Genomic DNA, 15,825 nt, shown 5'->3' with positions numbered 1-15,825 from the left:
TCGAGTGATTTATTATTACGATCGGGTTTTTATTAAAAAAATTGTGCAAAATATGTTGCTTCCATTCATCAATATTCACTATAAAGAGCCATGGAGAACGAACCGAGCTGGATAACCATTTTGGCGTCCGTTGATGGTATCAAGGCTTGAATTGATGGTGTTATAGCAATAGCTTACCTTCAATGAGAGGGAACTAACAAATTGAGTCTAGAATGAATAAACAAGTTGAATCGGGAATCGCGGGGGCAAGTTGAGAACAAGTTGATTTATGTGCATACATAAAATGAAGTAACGAAAAAAGGGTGCTGTTGCTGGTCAGAGTTCCCGAAAGTGATCTCTAGAAACCATTGGTTCGATGGGATGCAATTCACTAGATTTAGAGAACAAAGCTAGTTGCGAGTAACAACAATCATATTGCAAATAACGAGAGCCATAACTTATTCTTTCCGGGCGCGGCGTTTCCTTGTGGAGCGCCTCGTCACTTCCTCAGGCTCTTCCTCCTCCTCCTCCTCTTCCTCTTCCTCGCCTTCTTGAGCTTCTTCCTGATCTTCGTCATTGTCGCCTCGATCTTCGTCTTCTGGTTGGTCATCGTCTTGAACCTCGTCCGTCTTCTTTGGGTTGAGCTGATTCTTTCCACCCTCCGTTGGAATGTCCTTGTCCGAGGAGTCGCCCGAGCCCGAGCAACAGAAGGTCACGATCAACACCAAAGGTAATCCCACCACGACTAAGTACACTGCGTATAGCCATGGGTTTCGGTTGGAATAGTTGATGATTCGACGGATCGTTCCAGCATCGCTGGCGTCCAACTTCTGGACTTTGAGATCAAACGTATCTGCGGACCACTCCTTGGCAATGTCCAAGCTGTCGGTAATTAACAGGTTATCAAAATAGATATCATCGGACATGGACCATAGCTCGATGCCTACGGCTCCAATGCTGGTCATTTTGAACGGCTCAGGATCGTGAAAGTAATCGGGATTAGGAATCTTCCTCGGTTTCCACTTGCCCTTGTAGTTAGGGTTGTTGATCAGGGCTGGGAACCACTTCCCTTTGTACCTGGGGTTTTCAATCATGGGCTGAACCCATTTGCCACAGCCGGGGGCAGACTCACAAATCGGGTTGTTGACTAGAGGAGCCTCCCATTCGCCATCCAAGTCGTCGTCCCAATCATCGGGCTTTTCGGCCGTGCTATCTGGGATCATATCAGGCTCATCTTCCAACCAACCGTCGGGCATGGTGGCACTTTCGTCTTGGATTTGCTTAGGCTGGCTCTCGTCCCAATCTGCGGGTTTAACTGAATCGGGGTCGGGAATCTTCTCCCGCTCATCCCAATCCTTGGGTTTCTCGTCCATGGGGTCATCAATTTCCGCGGGGGGATTGACCGGTGGCTCGAAGTGGTCCATGAGGGTGCCGTGATTGAACAGCTTGTAATCCACTGAGATTTCGAAGGTGTTATCGGGATTCAAGATCAACCGGTACAGATGAGGCCGCTTATCCTTGAAAAACTCCTCGAACAATGTTCTTTCTTTGGTATCCAGTTTCTTGCAATGTTTCTCTTCCACCGTCTTATTCAATGGGTTGACATGTCGGAAAATGAAGTGAAGCTTGGCGTCTGAACCGCACTTATCCGGTCCGAACATGATCGTGTAGGGCGTTTTATCCGTGAAATATCTCAGATCCATGTCTTTGGAATGACTCAACAACTTGATGTACCCCCCACCGCAATCCTGGCCATTTTGAAAGTTCAACTCATACTGAATCACTAAAGGCTTGCTATGAAACTGAAAAGGTTTACGCAGCTTGGCCGAAATAGCCGCATGTTTGGCCTTGCTTTTCATCACCAATCCCATATCCCCGTTCAACGGGTCTTTGGTAGCGGTTTCCAGGGACCATTCCCCATCATACTTAGCAATTGCTGCATCTGTTCCGTCCTTCTTGGCCTGAGACTTGGTCCACTTCTTGCTGAAGTAGGCTTCGTCATCAAAGTGCTCGGCAAAAAACACATCAGGATGCGTTTCCGGCGTAATATAAATCACATCATCCTCGGATTTAACGTGTTCACTCGTGACTGAAGGCCCCTCAAAATCCTCGCTCTCTACCTGGGCCTCATCGTCGCCATTGTCTTCGGGCAAATGGGCCGTGACCAAGACCATGAGGGCCAGCCAAACGGTCAAATCACTCAAGAAGCGCATGCCGCAAGGAGGATTTGCGCCTTTGTGACGACAACGCCTACTTCAAATCGGAAACAATTAGAATCTAAACCATGGATTCTGTCTAAGCAATTTCAACAACTCACCTGGTCAAGTCGATGGCGAACAGGTTCAAGCTTGGCCCAAGGAACCAGTCTTAGACCAGTCTTAGGGGAGTCGAGCACGGGCTGGTCAATTTCCGGTCTTGTGGAGGATAGCTTTCCTTCGATGAACAGCTAATCCTGCCCTCGCTACTCTACTCTCTCTATCAGTACCTCTGCGAGCTCAAAGCTGATCTTCATTCCGGGGCTGTGATGTTGAATTCTGGCCTCTGATTAGGGAAATGTGCCGTAAGGGTGACTAACCGAAGAAATATTTTCAAATTCGAGATCCAATGAACGACGTTTTCCATCATAAAGGACATGCCACAAGGCAACAACATTGCAGTGATAGAGCTTGTACAGATAGGTTGCTCCAAATGCGTGGTTTAATGGGTCAAATGCAAAATATCGGTCTTGCACTGTGGTTAATGTAAAATTGTTTTCATCACCCTGAAGGCTGACACAGCTTTTCAGCTTTGAAACCGGCTTTGGATTGGTTAAAGGGGGAGAGTTCGTGCCCTTCGTGCCTCTGCTCTCCATTCGCTTCATTTCAGTCTGGATCCCGGAAAGCCAAAACCCTAGGCCAAGTTCATAGAGCACTTCGAATCGTCCGCAAGGTGGAAAGCAAAAAGGGCGGAGAACTTGAGTGACCCGAAATGGGAAAGGCCCGTTAAGTTGTGTAAATTGGCCCTGGGGTGATTGATTACGTTTATTTATGCAAATGTACAAAGGGTTGAACAACTAAGAGGCATTGAAAGCCATCTGCGGTGAAGATTGAAAACTGCATCCCTTCATCCGATCAGGACTTGAGTTCCAGGGTTTCGGTTTGGTCATAGTCCTTCCGGTGAATGAGTTCTTGCAGCATTCGTCGTCGGATAAATGGCATGAACAGATTGGGATCTAAAGTCTTGGGCGTTGACGGGTTGGAGTTGAGCTTTTGGGCTATTTCTGACACGACCAGACCGATAATGAGACAGAGAAGGAATCCGATGACGGCGTTCCAAGCATATGAAATTCGATAGAGGAAGAAGTAGTCCTCGGGTTCTTGATGTAGAGCAGTCGTGTTGGCTGATATGTTTATGAAGGAAAGATTGTCACACTCTTGAACGGATGTTGATAGAGTCTGTGGACGGGGACGAGGTTGGCCAAAGCCCATCCATATAAGGAATCCCAAGGATGATATTAGTCCTGATATGGCGCCAATTTGATTGGCTCGTCTGAAGGCCATGCCCAGAGTGAACAGTCCGAGGAGGGGACCGCCCACTACCCCAAATATAGTGAGGGAGGCTTGAAGGACACCGGGGCCTAAGAGCTCAGCCATAAATGCCAATCCGATACAAGCGATACCATAAAATATCGCTAAAGACTTGAGAATGATGGTGGAACTGTTTTCAACCTCAAAAATAGGCTTGATGTAGTCCTCCAAAGTGACGGCAGCCAGTGAGTTGATGGCCGACGAGACGGTGCTGAGTGATCCGGAAAATATCCCGGAGACGAAAAGGCCAGAGAGTCCAGGTAAATGGCTCATGGTGTCAACGACAAACAGCGGTAGGAGCTGATCCCCCTTGGCAATTCTTTTGGCACTGACAGGATCACAATCCTTGTAGAATGCAAACATGACTAGTCCAGCAAAACTGGTGGAGAGACTCAACAATGTTAAGATGGGCCACTGTATCCACAAGGAACGCTGAGACCGTTGCAAGTTCCCCACGGTGAGGAGCCTCTGCACCTGAGCGTGATTCACACCATAGAGGGAGCAATAGATGAATAGGCCTCCAATGATCTGAGTCCATACGGAGTGACGGACAGTGGGATCAGGATCGAAATTGAAGAATTCTATCCTCCCATGTTCATTCGCAATTCGAAGGATGTCACCCACTCCGCCAATCTTGATCAAGCCGCAAATGATGACCGCGTAGATGGCCGCAAACATGAGAAGGGACTGAAACACGTCAGTCACTAGGACAGCCTTTATCCCACCCAAGGTTGAATAAAACGTGCACACGAGACCAACAGCAAGAATTGAACCTCTAAAGGTCAGTCCCGTGACTGCAGACAAGGCCAGAGCAGGTGCATACAAAACGATACCCATGTAGAGGATCATCTGCAAGGAGAAGGCCAGGGAAGCTACAACTCGGGTGGTCTTTCCAAAGCGTTTCTCCAGGTATTCGTAAGCACTAGCAGCTTGAAGTTGGAAGAATACTGGCAAGTACAAGTAAGCACAAATAGGTGTGCCAATGATGTAAGCGATATTGATCACCACGAATTGAGTCCCGAAATAGTAGTTCTCTTGAGTCACGCCCAATAGCGTGATGGCAGACATAAAGCTGGCCATCAAGGAGAATGCCACCGTCAACGAGCCCATGGTGCGATCCCCAAAGAGATATTCTCCAATGGTCTTCTGTTTTCCACCCGTAAATCCGTAGTAAAGGCCAATCCCCGATGAAATGAGGAGCATGCCCCCAAAGACCACGTAATCCCATATTCCAAATCCTACCATGATAGCCTTCTCACTGAAGCGATCTTGAACCGCAACTCAATTGCAATCCCTTTGTAAGTACAATGCAATGGAAAATTAATGCGTGGTCAGGACCGAGAATGCCGACCAAGACACAAAAATGACAATTAGGAGAGAGACGCTAGCAGCCGATTTCGCCATGCTTCTTGGAGTTATGGAATGTTTCCTTCTTTCCTTCAACCTCAGCTGACTTTTCAGGAACACCGAGGCCGTTTGTAGGATAAGCTGCGTGTATAATTCAGTAAGCACTTGGTCGAGACCGAAGACGACTTTCTCTGTCAACATGCACAGACTGATTGTCGTCATGATGCAAGAAGCTCCTAGTGTCAAATGTCACATAATTTGTGTTCAATCCAATATGCCTTTCTTTAAATATCTAACTACCCCAAATCTGGAAAGAGGCTCGAGTTCAAATAGAATTATTCCACTGGTCTCGAAATCATAGATCTGCACTTAAATCTTGATAGTCACAGCGAATCGATTTGCAAATGACTTGTTGGATTTGAACTCAGCAGAGAAGAATGTTATTTTGAACAACATTATTAAGCAGCCTATGCAAAGAATAGACATTTGGATTGAGAAAAGAACTTGTTCAATTCAAATGAATGGGTAGCATGAGTGCATTAAGCAAAACCTTAGATGAATACACATTCCCATCATCAAATAAAATCTGACATGAAGGTGAAGATTTGCTCATGGCACTTTCTCAATGATACTTTTAAGAATCAAGACAATCAGATGAAAAATGTTAGCCCCTGTGTGATATAAAATTTCTTTGTATTTATTTATGATCGATCTGAATTTCTCCACCATGCAAAGTTTGCTCAATTTTGCTGTTTAAAGTAGCTGGTTAAGCAAGAATCTTTCAGATAACAATTAAGAAAAAAACCCATTAATTTTGGGGCAATGAAAATTCAAAACCAATTGCTGTATATCTCATTAATCAGATTAGATTTAATTGCTGTTGAGCATCTACGATTTCCAATATTCCGCAATAAATCACTTTCATATTTTGATCAACTTCGGAAGCTTTTTTGTTTTGGCCCTTAGAACATTCTCTATCGGAACTGTTTGTTTCAGAAATTTCACCCTAGAAAAAGCCATGCCATGCACGATAGCAAAATTATCTATGTTGAGGACCAAGATCAATTCCTATAATCTAACTAAAAAGTTGACAAACACATCAAGATTATTCTACGCTTAAAGCAATATTATGTGTCCGTCCAATCATAGACTCACCCTGCAGGCCTGTTTAGAATCAGCAAATAAATCCCAAGTGAACACTTACCCCATCATCAAATTCAATCGAGTCCGATGAGCGATGCAACTAAATGCCCGTGTGTGCACGTACATACCGTAGTACATGACACACCATCGAGTTTTCACATCTATCCACGATCCAGTCGTCTCTACTGTACACATGCCCAGGCGAGCAAACAGGGGGCCTGCCTCTGTGGGCACTAAAGCTGAGCGTGCCAAAGCAGTCTCCACTGGCAATTTCCCGGGGAGAAATATGATGTGTTTGTCTGATTGGTCGGATACGAGAATCACGCCACTTCCAAAGGTCCCTCATCCTCCACCTCGGCTTCGAATTTTCCTTCCACTGAGGTCGTGGTTGAGTGATTCCGGGCCCATCGACTTCGATCTACAACAATATCAACAACAACGGGAACACACATCCCTGCATAGCAGGATCCCATCTGTGGAACCTCAATCTTATCTCAGAAACATGACCAGGTGGGTTATGCTGCATTTTTCACAACCTGTCCCCCCAGACTAGCACTTCTCATTTTTGCGTCTCAAAATTTCAGGTTTCCCGTCTGATTTGACCCCATCCTGAGCCGGGTTACGTCATTGGATGCCCTTAGTACATGCGTACATAGGTACAAACGAAGGGAACGAATGGTTGTATGTTGGGTATGAGGTCTCTTTGAACCAAGCCCTACCAGCTTACAAATCTGTCATTATTAGACAGACAGAAACAAGTGGAAAAAAACGACATGATTGGAGGAAAGAGCGTGCGCGAACACGCCTGCTTACCAGCTTCTTTATCAGGCAACTCGTGGCCAAGTCTCTTATCATTTTTGCGGTTAGCAACTTTCAGTTCGCTACGCGAGTTCCACGGGTACTGAGTGTTCTCGCAGACTCCAACGACATGTCTCTGGTGATATTGAATGGCCGGTTCATCTAGGTTCAAGCATGGCCATGCGAGATTGGTGGGTGTGGCTCTGGTCTCAGGACCAGAGTTTGGAAATGGTGTCTCAAACTTCGGGTGATTTGTCGGCCATCGCGGGAGAAGTGCAAGAAGAAGTGAGGCTTAAGGAAGTTGTACTGACCTCACTCTTGGCTTTGGTTCTGGTGGGGTTTGTGGTGTTGTGGGTCGAATATCGACGACTTCAAGCTAAGTATCACGGTCGAAAGATCTCCGAGGTGTTGAGTCAGGGTCCCAAAGATGTGAGTGGACACCTACAAGAAGCCATGAATGAAGTGGCGGACTTTGTTTTGCCCGTGAGACATCAACGATTCCGAAAGCGAGACCGTGTCGCCTTTCACGGGCGAAAGATGATTCGACGAATCTCAAATAACGTGGGAAATCTAGCCGCGATTTCCAAAGATGCCACCGAAAGGAAACAAGCCATTGCCAGACTCAAACGGAGTTTCTTAAAGTAAGGTTCCGGCTTTTTGAAGATTGCTCGTCATTCGTAAACGTATTATCTTGGATGCATGAAGCGGCAAAGGCTAGTTTGAGCTTGATAACATATTATGTAACACCTTAAGCAAATGAGTACATTTCGATGTTTATTTAACTGCTGAATTACTCTTAGAAGAGGATCCTGACGTGGAACCCATTAAAGATACTACGTTAATGACTTTTGTTAATTTACAGTCAAGATTCTGACCACGAATGCTCTTCTGACGCGGGTAGTGGTCTCGGTATTGGTCCGGCCGAAGAATACTTGGAAGAGGAAGATATCTCTGAACATGGCGATCAGTGGATCTCGGAGGAGCTCAACAACCTCCTGGATGGCTTCCATATGTTCAGTCATTTTGACAAATCCATGTTCCTCGACCTTTGCAAAAGTATCGAGGTCATTCATGTTCCTGCCGGTCAATATCTCTTTCGTGTGGGAGATCCGGACATTTTTATCCACGTGGTCCAATCGGGTCGAATGAACATGCATCTGGTGGACCATGAAAATCGTACCACCACTATTAAAATCGTCTCACCCGGGGAAACTGTGTCATCGCTGTTAAGTTTTATAGACGTGCTCACCGGGCATCCCGGGTTTTACAAGACTGTGTGTTGCAAAGCTGTGTCAGACTCCGTCATCCTAAAATTGCCGGCCGAAGCCTTTCAAGAGGTGTTCAATAAGAGCCCGGAAATGCTCATCCGAGTGGTTCAACTTGCCATGGCCAGACTTCAGCGCGTGACCTTCATGGCCTTACACCAATATCTGGGGTTGACCTCGGAGCTGATCCGAGAGTACAGTCGAGATAACATCAGTGCTGATTCAGACACCTTCGACGAAAGTGAAGAAGGAATCATGATTTTGCGACCTCGACATGTGGACGACATGGATTACGAGGTTCTCATGAATCTCGCAGTGCGAGGTTTCCAAGGAGAACTCGATATCCAACAAGAGGAGTTTCTCAAAGAAAGGTAGGGAAAACAGCCTTGAAATCGGCACACTTCAAAGGAACACGGCGCTCGATTGTTGAATGTTTTTTTTTTTTACTTGGCTGATAGGATTGAAATTCGAACCCTTGAGGCTGGCCATGTGATCATGACCGAAGACTCTCACAACGATGCCGCACTTGTGTATATCTTGTCTGGGTCATTAATTATGTCCCAAAGAGGGGATCAAGATGGAAACCAGGATTTGGTGCTCTACACAGCCAGTAAGGTAAGAACAGCAGCCGGTTTTCCCTTGAAAAAAATAAGCATTTGAAAAATATTTGATATCCACAGGGCGAGTGTGTGGGTCAATTGGCCATGCTGACCGGCGAGGCTAATTTTTATTGCTGTAAATCAAGAGAACGCTCGATCGTTGCTATCCTCCCACGTGAAGCCTTCTTTACGATTGTGTGCGAGACTCCGGAAATGGTTTTGAGTTTGGCTCATCAATGCATCATCCGACTTTCACCCATGGTTCGACAAGTGGACTTTGCTCTTGATTGGCTTAATATTGAGAGTGGTAAGGCCCTTTTTCGTCAAAACGATCCCACTGACGGTACTTACATCGTGCTCAGTGGGCGTTTGAGAGCTGTGATGGCGTCTGTGGCCTCGGGAGGCAAGAAAACTATGGTAGATGAGTACACCATCGGACACATGGTCGGTCTGGTGGACGTGGTGACCTCCACCAACCGCCTCACAACCGTGGTGGCTGTCCGCGATTCCGAATTGTGCAAAGTGCCTTCAAGTTTGCTGAACTTACTCAAGCAACGGTTTCCCGTGGTCGTCTCCAGGATGATCAGCCTCTTGGGACATCGGCTGCTCGGCTCATGGTCGAATAATTCGAGCAATCGGTTCTCGCACCAAGCCGCTGAAAGTGATACTCTCGAGCCTTCCTACACCACGGTGGCCTTATTTCCTTCCACAAATTCTGTGCCAGTAGCTGCCATCGCCTTGGAAATGGTCCATTCTCTGTCGGTCGTTGGACCAACTGCTCGACTGACGTCGGAGAAGGTTTTGCATCGCTTGGGACCCAGTGCCTTTGAATCCAGTCAAGACTTTCGACTCAATGCCTGGTTAGCTCAGCAAGAGCACCGACACAAGGTGGTGATTTACCAATGTGATACTGAGATGACCCCTTGGACGAAACGTTGCATTCGTCAAGCTGATTTGATCCTAGACTTTGCTCTGGGGGAAGATAGTCCCGGTGTGTCCACTTTTGAGCGTGAGCTCGAGAAGTCCGCCAAACGCATCCGGAAGGAGCTCATCCTGATTCATCCGGATACGACCGTCTTCCCGCGCAACACTCGAGATTGGCTCAAGAAGCGTCCTTGGATTTCGGCTCATTTCCATATGAAGGCGCCCAAACGTCTGTTCTTTCGGAAATCCGAGGCTCGATTAGTGGATCACTACTCGCGCCATGTTCAAAACCAGGCGCCCGATATTCATTCAGATTTTAGTCGACTTGCGCGACACATAACGGGTACTTCAGTGGGACTGGTTCTCGGGGGCGGTGGGGCCAAAGGGGCGTCCCACGTGGGGATGATCAAAGCTATTCGCGAGGCAAACATCCCTGTAGATAAGGTTGGCGGCGTGTCCATTGGATGCTTCGTGGGGGGCTTGTGGTGCCAATATCGAAACATCACAACGGTCACTCAGAAGGCCCGGGAGTGGTTCCTGATTTTAGGCCAAAAGATCGTAGGTCCTGCTTTGGACCTCACTTATCCCGTTACCTCTCTCTTCACGGGTGCCTACTTCAATTCTACCCTATATAAGCTTTTTGGCACAGAGTTAGCTATCGAAGATCTCTGGTTACCCTTCTTTTGCTGTACGACGGACATCACTTTGTCGCAGGAGAGGGTCCACACCAAAGGAATCTTCTGGAAGTATTGCCGAGCTAGCATGTCCTACGCTTGGCTTCTACCTCCACTGTGTGATCCGGTGGATGGCCATCTACTAATGGACGGGTGTTATGTGAACAATGTACCCGGAGATGTGATGGCCAACCAAGGGTGCAAATATATCCTGGCCTTAGACGTGATCGGAATGGAAGATAGGGACTTGACCAATTACGGTGACTCTCTGTCGGGATGGTGGGTTCTGTGGAGAAAATTGAACCCATTCCTGTCGGCCGTTAAGGTCCCCAATCAGTCAGATATTCAGATACGTCTTGCATTCTGCTCTCATTACAAGAATCTGGAAGAGTTGAAAAACAATTCAAACTACGAGTATATACAACCTCCTACCGACAAATACTCGAGTAGCGCTGTGAGTACAATCATAAGGCCGATCACCTTCCACATTTTGTATTGCAATCCATTCCTTCTTTGTTCCAGTTTGCGTCTTTTGACGAGATTCGCGAAGTGGGCTATCATCACGGGACAACGTTCTTCACGGGTTTGAGAAAGGCCGGTATACTTCACCAACAACAGAACCCATCTGTGAGCCTCTCCAGCTCTCCAACCATGGGCTTATCTCCCCCTTGGATGCCGGGAACAGCTTATGCTAGCCAATGGGCCCGAGCCAAAGCTGCCATCAAGAGGAGGGATTCGGGATCTTATTCATTTACCGACTTGGCAGCCCTGGTTTGTCAGAACATTCGCGAAGGCAACAACGACCTAAACCATGCCCTAGTGCCCTTGGGCAATGGTTCCAATTCGGCGAGGATGCGATCTCGAGCCAGCTCGTCGACGTCCAACTTGTCTGGTCGGAATCGTCATTCGTCGGGAAGAAAACCATCGCGGAGATTGGGGAAAGTGAAGGTGCCTTCGTTGTCTCGCATTCAGAACCCCGATCAACCGTTGCCGTCGGATGAAGGCAGTGATGATACTGGAATCGTTTTGTAAATCAAATTATGTATAACTTATCCTGTTTCCTGCTGGATGAAGGAGAGTGCAAGTTTGCATTTCATCATTCTTTCTGTTTCTGTGATCTTTAACGTGAACTTTCAGAGTTCTGTCTGATCTGTCGATCTTGATACTTGAATGGGACGAAATATAATAAGTTCCTACATTGGTTGTTCAATTGAAATGAGGGTCGTAACATCCAAAGACGGATGGCGATAACAACAAATGATGGATTTCATTTAGCCGTCTTGATTTATATTATGAAACTCAAAGGCTGAGGAACATTTTATCGTGTTTTTTTTTAAGATCAAACGTGGAGAAGCATGTAAATTTTTATTTGAGTTCTCCTAAATTTGACCAACTTACAAAAAGAAATCCAAATTACCTCGATAAACATTCTTGGTGCAGTCATGAGTATAGTAATTCAGAGACTTTCCTCAAGCCAAACAGGTGAAGAACATGAAATGCAGTTAAGACTTCTTATTAAAATCTAGTCTTCAAAAAATATTCCAACCCTGCAAAAGACTGAATTTCTTCACACAGAGGTTGATTGTTTGTAAAAAAAAAAAAACATGTGATTTAAGTCACGTGTATTCACTAAAAATTAAGTATTTAACTATCATCACTTTTTTACTTTTGGCACCGGTTTTTTGTCCTTCTTGCTCTTTTTCTTCTTCTTCTTCAGCCCCTCCTCCTCCAGTCTCTTCTTCTCCTCTTCCTCAGCTTTCTTGTCCAAGATTTCCATCTCCTTCAAGTACTCCTTTTTGGCCGCGTGATACCATGGGAAGTCATGGGGAAACCCGGCACCAGCGCCATATCCGTAATCCGTGAACAATTCGCTCCCTGCAGGAATGTCTTTAATGGCGTGGACACCCTGAATTAACCCATAAACCGGATGGTCAAAATCCCCATATTGGCAGTTCATGTGGCGTCGTGGGAAATCGGTATTCACTTTGGGCCCTAAGGTTGGATGCCACGAATCCGGTTGGTCCAAGTGCTTTGGAATGTCAATGCGGGCCGAGCTGTGAGCCGTATTGATGGTATACTTCTTGGCATATCTTCTTTCGTCCTTGGACAACGAGGTATTGAAGAGGTACATGGCGTTGTAAACTTGCTTTTCTTCCTCATTGCGGTAAAAAAGGCCGGAGTAGGGGCAAGCAAATTGGCCAGCCTTGATATCTCTCAAGGCAAATACACCTTGGCCACTGCCAGGGATCTTGGACTGAGCTAGTTCTACTGTGATGTCTTCGAAGGGGTCGGATGTTCGGGGTCCCTTTGTGAAAGTCTCGTTGGTGGGTGGACTGTAGTGTAATTCCGGTCCCCACGGCTCGGCAAACTTGAGCTCCTTGATTCCACGCTCACTGCACTTCTCTCCAATGACTTTCGATTTTCGAGCTGCTTGCATTACAAAGTCATCAAACTGACCGACGTAGGCAGCTTCATAATCCGGATAGACAAAGCTAATATTGGAGCCGGTAAACTTGTGGTGCTTGTCGAGCCGCCCCACAAAGAAGCCTCCACCGATTAGATTTAGCCAAGCCTGTCCCACTGGAAATCCATTTTCGTAATTGAAGATTCCTCCCAAGTCGGCTTGTCGGCTCAATAAATTAGCTGCCTCGGATCCATATTCTGCCGAGTAAGGGAAAATACCTTTTCTCCCAATCAGGTTCACAGGGCCATGGATGACTCCGTCCTTAAGTCTCATTGTCATGTACCTCGAGTCCTTCAAGATAACCAAGCCAATGTTGCCTATAATGCCGTCATAAATGGAAAATCCCACCTCTACCCAGGATGCATTGGAAAATATGGGGTCCACAAAAGTGTCGAGGACGTGGAACCGAAGCATGCCCACGGGTTGGTGGTTTTCTTGAACCGCCCCTTTAACCAATGAAAGTCGTGTCTCCTTTCCTTGAAACTTGGCAGTGTAATTTGTCCCTGCCTCATGTTGAAGATCGCTAACTAGCTTGGGGGCGTTGGGATTGAGCGGAGCAGAACTGGGACCAAATCTCCACAAGTTGTCTCCGACAACATAATCTTGAAATAGCCCGATCCAGCTTCGTAAACTGGACCTCACGGCCTCGCCACCCTCATTGAATTCGGTGGACGGGGTGCAGAAATCGGTATAAGACCTCTGGTAGTCTAACTGATTCTTGTTCACATGATAATTGAAAGGTTCGCCTGGGATCTTGGTCCATTTGAGGGTCAAGATGCAATCATTCAGTTCCACTTGGTCCACTTTCACTGGTCTAGCATTACTAATGAATCCCAGATCTTGGTGGTTTTCGCCAACAATGATCAAGCTCATGTTCACGATGGCCAGGGCATACCTAAATTCATCCCTCCACTTCAGTTTCTTGGTGTTCTCGCAAAGACTATACACCAAAGTGTCTCCATGGCGTTCCCAGCACATCCCTCGAACCATCTGGTTAAGGAAGTAACCAAGCTTTTGTAAGGTCTTACTTCCGTCCCACCTCCTGAATCTAGAATGCAGGTGACCCTTGCGGAACGAGCCAATGATGGTGCTATCATCCTCTCCATCCATCTTGAACAATCCCTGAGGAAGTCCATCTTTAAAGGTGCCAGTCATGTTATGAGCTAGTGTGTTTAAGACTGCGTGTCGACTGAAACATATGTCATGGACGTAGGAGTCGTCGAGGGTGTAATTCTTCTTGAATTTCCCGCTTCCTTCATACTTGAAATCCTCGATCTTTCCCCGGAAGGAGTGCAACATAGGTTCCTCATACTCTTTGCATTTCCGGGAAATGAGCACGGGAGTTGACAAACTAGTATTAAAAGGAAGGCTCTCCAGAGGCTCACCAGAACATTTGAGAGGTTTTTGAACGGATTGCTCTTCATACCAGTTGATGATCTTCTTCAACGCCCCTTCATTGAGGTTCTTGGGTAGATCCTCACAAAGCTGCCCGTCAAAACTGCACAATGGTAAGGCACGGGCAATTTGTGATACCAGAACAAGGTAGAACACTTTTAAAGAAAACATGTTTGTATCGGCTTATTGTGGCATCTTCAGTTGCCTTTCCTGAATGAGAACAACGTTCCGAAATGTGTCATGGACCGAGCCGTCAAAAAGCTGTGTAATCGCTATACCTTGCTCTCCCCATTCCAGACCAGGTTTTCTTGCCGAGTAAAACTATCTTGACTGCATCCATACGTACAGCCGTATACGTACGGTTCTTCATGGTTGTATCGACGTACATTCATGGATTCTAATAAGTTGAGTCAAGAGATATCTCTTTCATATTGGGGCTCGTAAAGTTGAAGAAAAATGAGCAATGCAATTCTCTTTTCAAGATGCTTTAGAGTGGAGAAAAAAAAAAGACCTTAAATGGAAATGGGTGATGTTGGTTATCAATGAATTTGATGTTATTGTCTTTTTGATTAGCATTCTTGTTCTTTATATTTGAATAAGACTTGTTTTTGTTGATAAACTGCCAAATATCTAAATAGCTTCTATCATTGACCACGGTTGTTAGTTAGTTGCCAGATTATTCCAGATCACCGGACGATTAATGTATATTAACACGAAGGCTGAGATACACCAAAAGACTTTAGTTCATGAGACGGATTAGTTCATTACACAAGTCAACTGGTTCTTGCTCCTGTTTTCTCGTACTTAATGCGTTTCATCTTGGATCAGGGCAAGTTTCCATCTTCACTAAAGATAGCTCACGTTGTTCCAATTTTAAAGGGGGGGGATAAGTCGCTCCCCAGTAACTATAGGCCGATTTCTCTGACTTCGAATAGAGTTGATATAGTTTATCTCGACTTTGCCAAGGCCTTTGACAGGGTAGATTACGGTCTTTTAGTTAACAGGCTCCATGAGATTGGGAAACAAGGCAAGGTTCTCAATTGGTTAATGAGTTTCATTTCTGGTAGGAAGCAATTGGTTAAGGTTGAGGGATCCCTTAGTGACGTACATGATGTCAAGTCGGGTGTTCCTCAGGGCTCCATTTTGGGTCCTCTCCTTTTTCATCATTTTCATTGCTCCGCTTCAAAGGGTTAGTAGTAGAAGTGTCAGTATCCCTTCCTATGCTGATGATACAAAATTGGTGGTTGGTAGGAATGGTCAGAACTCCGGTTGTCAGTTAGAGGTCCTAGACCAAATTTACTCCTGGGTTGCTGCGAGTAACATGGCACTGAATGGAATGAAATTCCGCTCAATGACCTTTGGGTCATAGTCATTAGACACTCCACTATTAGATGAAGAAGGTGAAGGTATTCAGTAGGTCTCATCCATGAAGGATTTAAGTGTAGTCCTCCAAGATAATGGAAAGTTCAATGAGCATATTCAGTTGAAAGCTGGTAAAGCTTTTCAAACATGTGTTTGGATATATCGCACGTTTAAGCCCAGAGATAGTATCACGCCGCTACCTCTGTACAAGTCGATTGTTCAGCCGCATCTTGAATATGCCTCTCCCATTTGGGCTCCAATTAGTTCAGCAGGTTTGCAAAAGCTTGAGCAGGTCCAAAGATGTTTTAC

The 15,825-nt window shown here is 46.0% G+C and overlaps 4 protein-coding genes across 6 annotated transcripts; 1 reads left to right on the top strand and 3 right to left on the bottom strand.

Annotated features, from left to right (window-relative positions):
- Positions 1-5: 5 nt before the first annotated feature.
- On the bottom strand, positions 6-2,494 carry LOC131883245 (calnexin-like). 2 transcript variants are annotated; one of them, XM_059230679.1, is made up of 2 exons: positions 2,297-2,494; positions 6-2,232 (listed from the first exon to the last, which is right to left on the bottom strand). In XM_059230679.1, exon 2 carries the CDS (start codon positions 2,190-2,192, stop codon positions 438-440), a length of 1,755 nt encoding a protein of 584 aa, XP_059086662.1. In that variant the 5' UTR covers positions 2,193-2,232; positions 2,297-2,494; the 3' UTR covers positions 6-437. The 2 variants fall into 2 exon arrangements, with proteins under 2 accessions (XP_059086662.1, XP_059086663.1); XM_059230680.1 differs by having other exon boundaries at positions 6-2,229.
- Positions 2,495-2,984: 490 nt separating this feature from the next.
- On the bottom strand, positions 2,985-5,328 carry LOC131883246 (putative sodium-dependent multivitamin transporter). Its single transcript, XM_059230681.1, has one exon. The coding sequence runs from the start codon at positions 4,788-4,790 to the stop codon at positions 3,090-3,092; it is 1,701 nt and encodes a 566-aa protein (XP_059086664.1). The 5' UTR covers positions 4,791-5,328; the 3' UTR covers positions 2,985-3,089.
- Positions 5,329-6,387: 1,059 nt separating this feature from the next.
- Positions 6,388-11,493, top strand: LOC131883243 (neuropathy target esterase sws-like). 2 transcript variants are annotated; one of them, XM_059230672.1, is made up of 7 exons: positions 6,388-6,545; positions 6,620-6,933; positions 7,000-7,474; positions 7,696-8,469; positions 8,557-8,713; positions 8,779-10,749; positions 10,818-11,493. In XM_059230672.1, the coding sequence occupies exons 3-7, from the start codon at positions 7,008-7,010 to the stop codon at positions 11,325-11,327; spliced, it is 3,879 nt and encodes a 1,292-aa protein (XP_059086655.1). In that variant the 5' UTR covers positions 6,388-6,545; positions 6,620-6,933; positions 7,000-7,007; the 3' UTR covers positions 11,328-11,493. The 2 variants fall into 2 exon arrangements, with proteins under 2 accessions (XP_059086655.1, XP_059086654.1); XM_059230671.1 differs by having other exon boundaries at positions 6,620-7,474.
- Positions 11,494-11,900: 407 nt separating this feature from the next.
- LOC131883385 (uncharacterized) lies at positions 11,901-14,459 on the bottom strand. The gene has a single exon (XM_059230847.1). It carries the CDS (start codon positions 14,323-14,325, stop codon positions 11,950-11,952), a length of 2,376 nt encoding a protein of 791 aa, XP_059086830.1. The 5' UTR covers positions 14,326-14,459; the 3' UTR covers positions 11,901-11,949.
- Positions 14,460-15,825: the final 1,366 nt, after the last annotated feature.

Source organism: Tigriopus californicus, chromosome 7, assembly GCF_007210705.1.
Source record: "Tigriopus californicus strain San Diego chromosome 7, Tcal_SD_v2.1, whole genome shotgun sequence".
NCBI classification, from domain to species: domain Eukaryota; kingdom Metazoa; phylum Arthropoda; class Copepoda; order Harpacticoida; family Harpacticidae; genus Tigriopus; species Tigriopus californicus.
The sequence above is the reverse complement of the archived record's forward strand: the minus strand, read 5'-3'. Positions and strand labels throughout refer to the sequence as shown.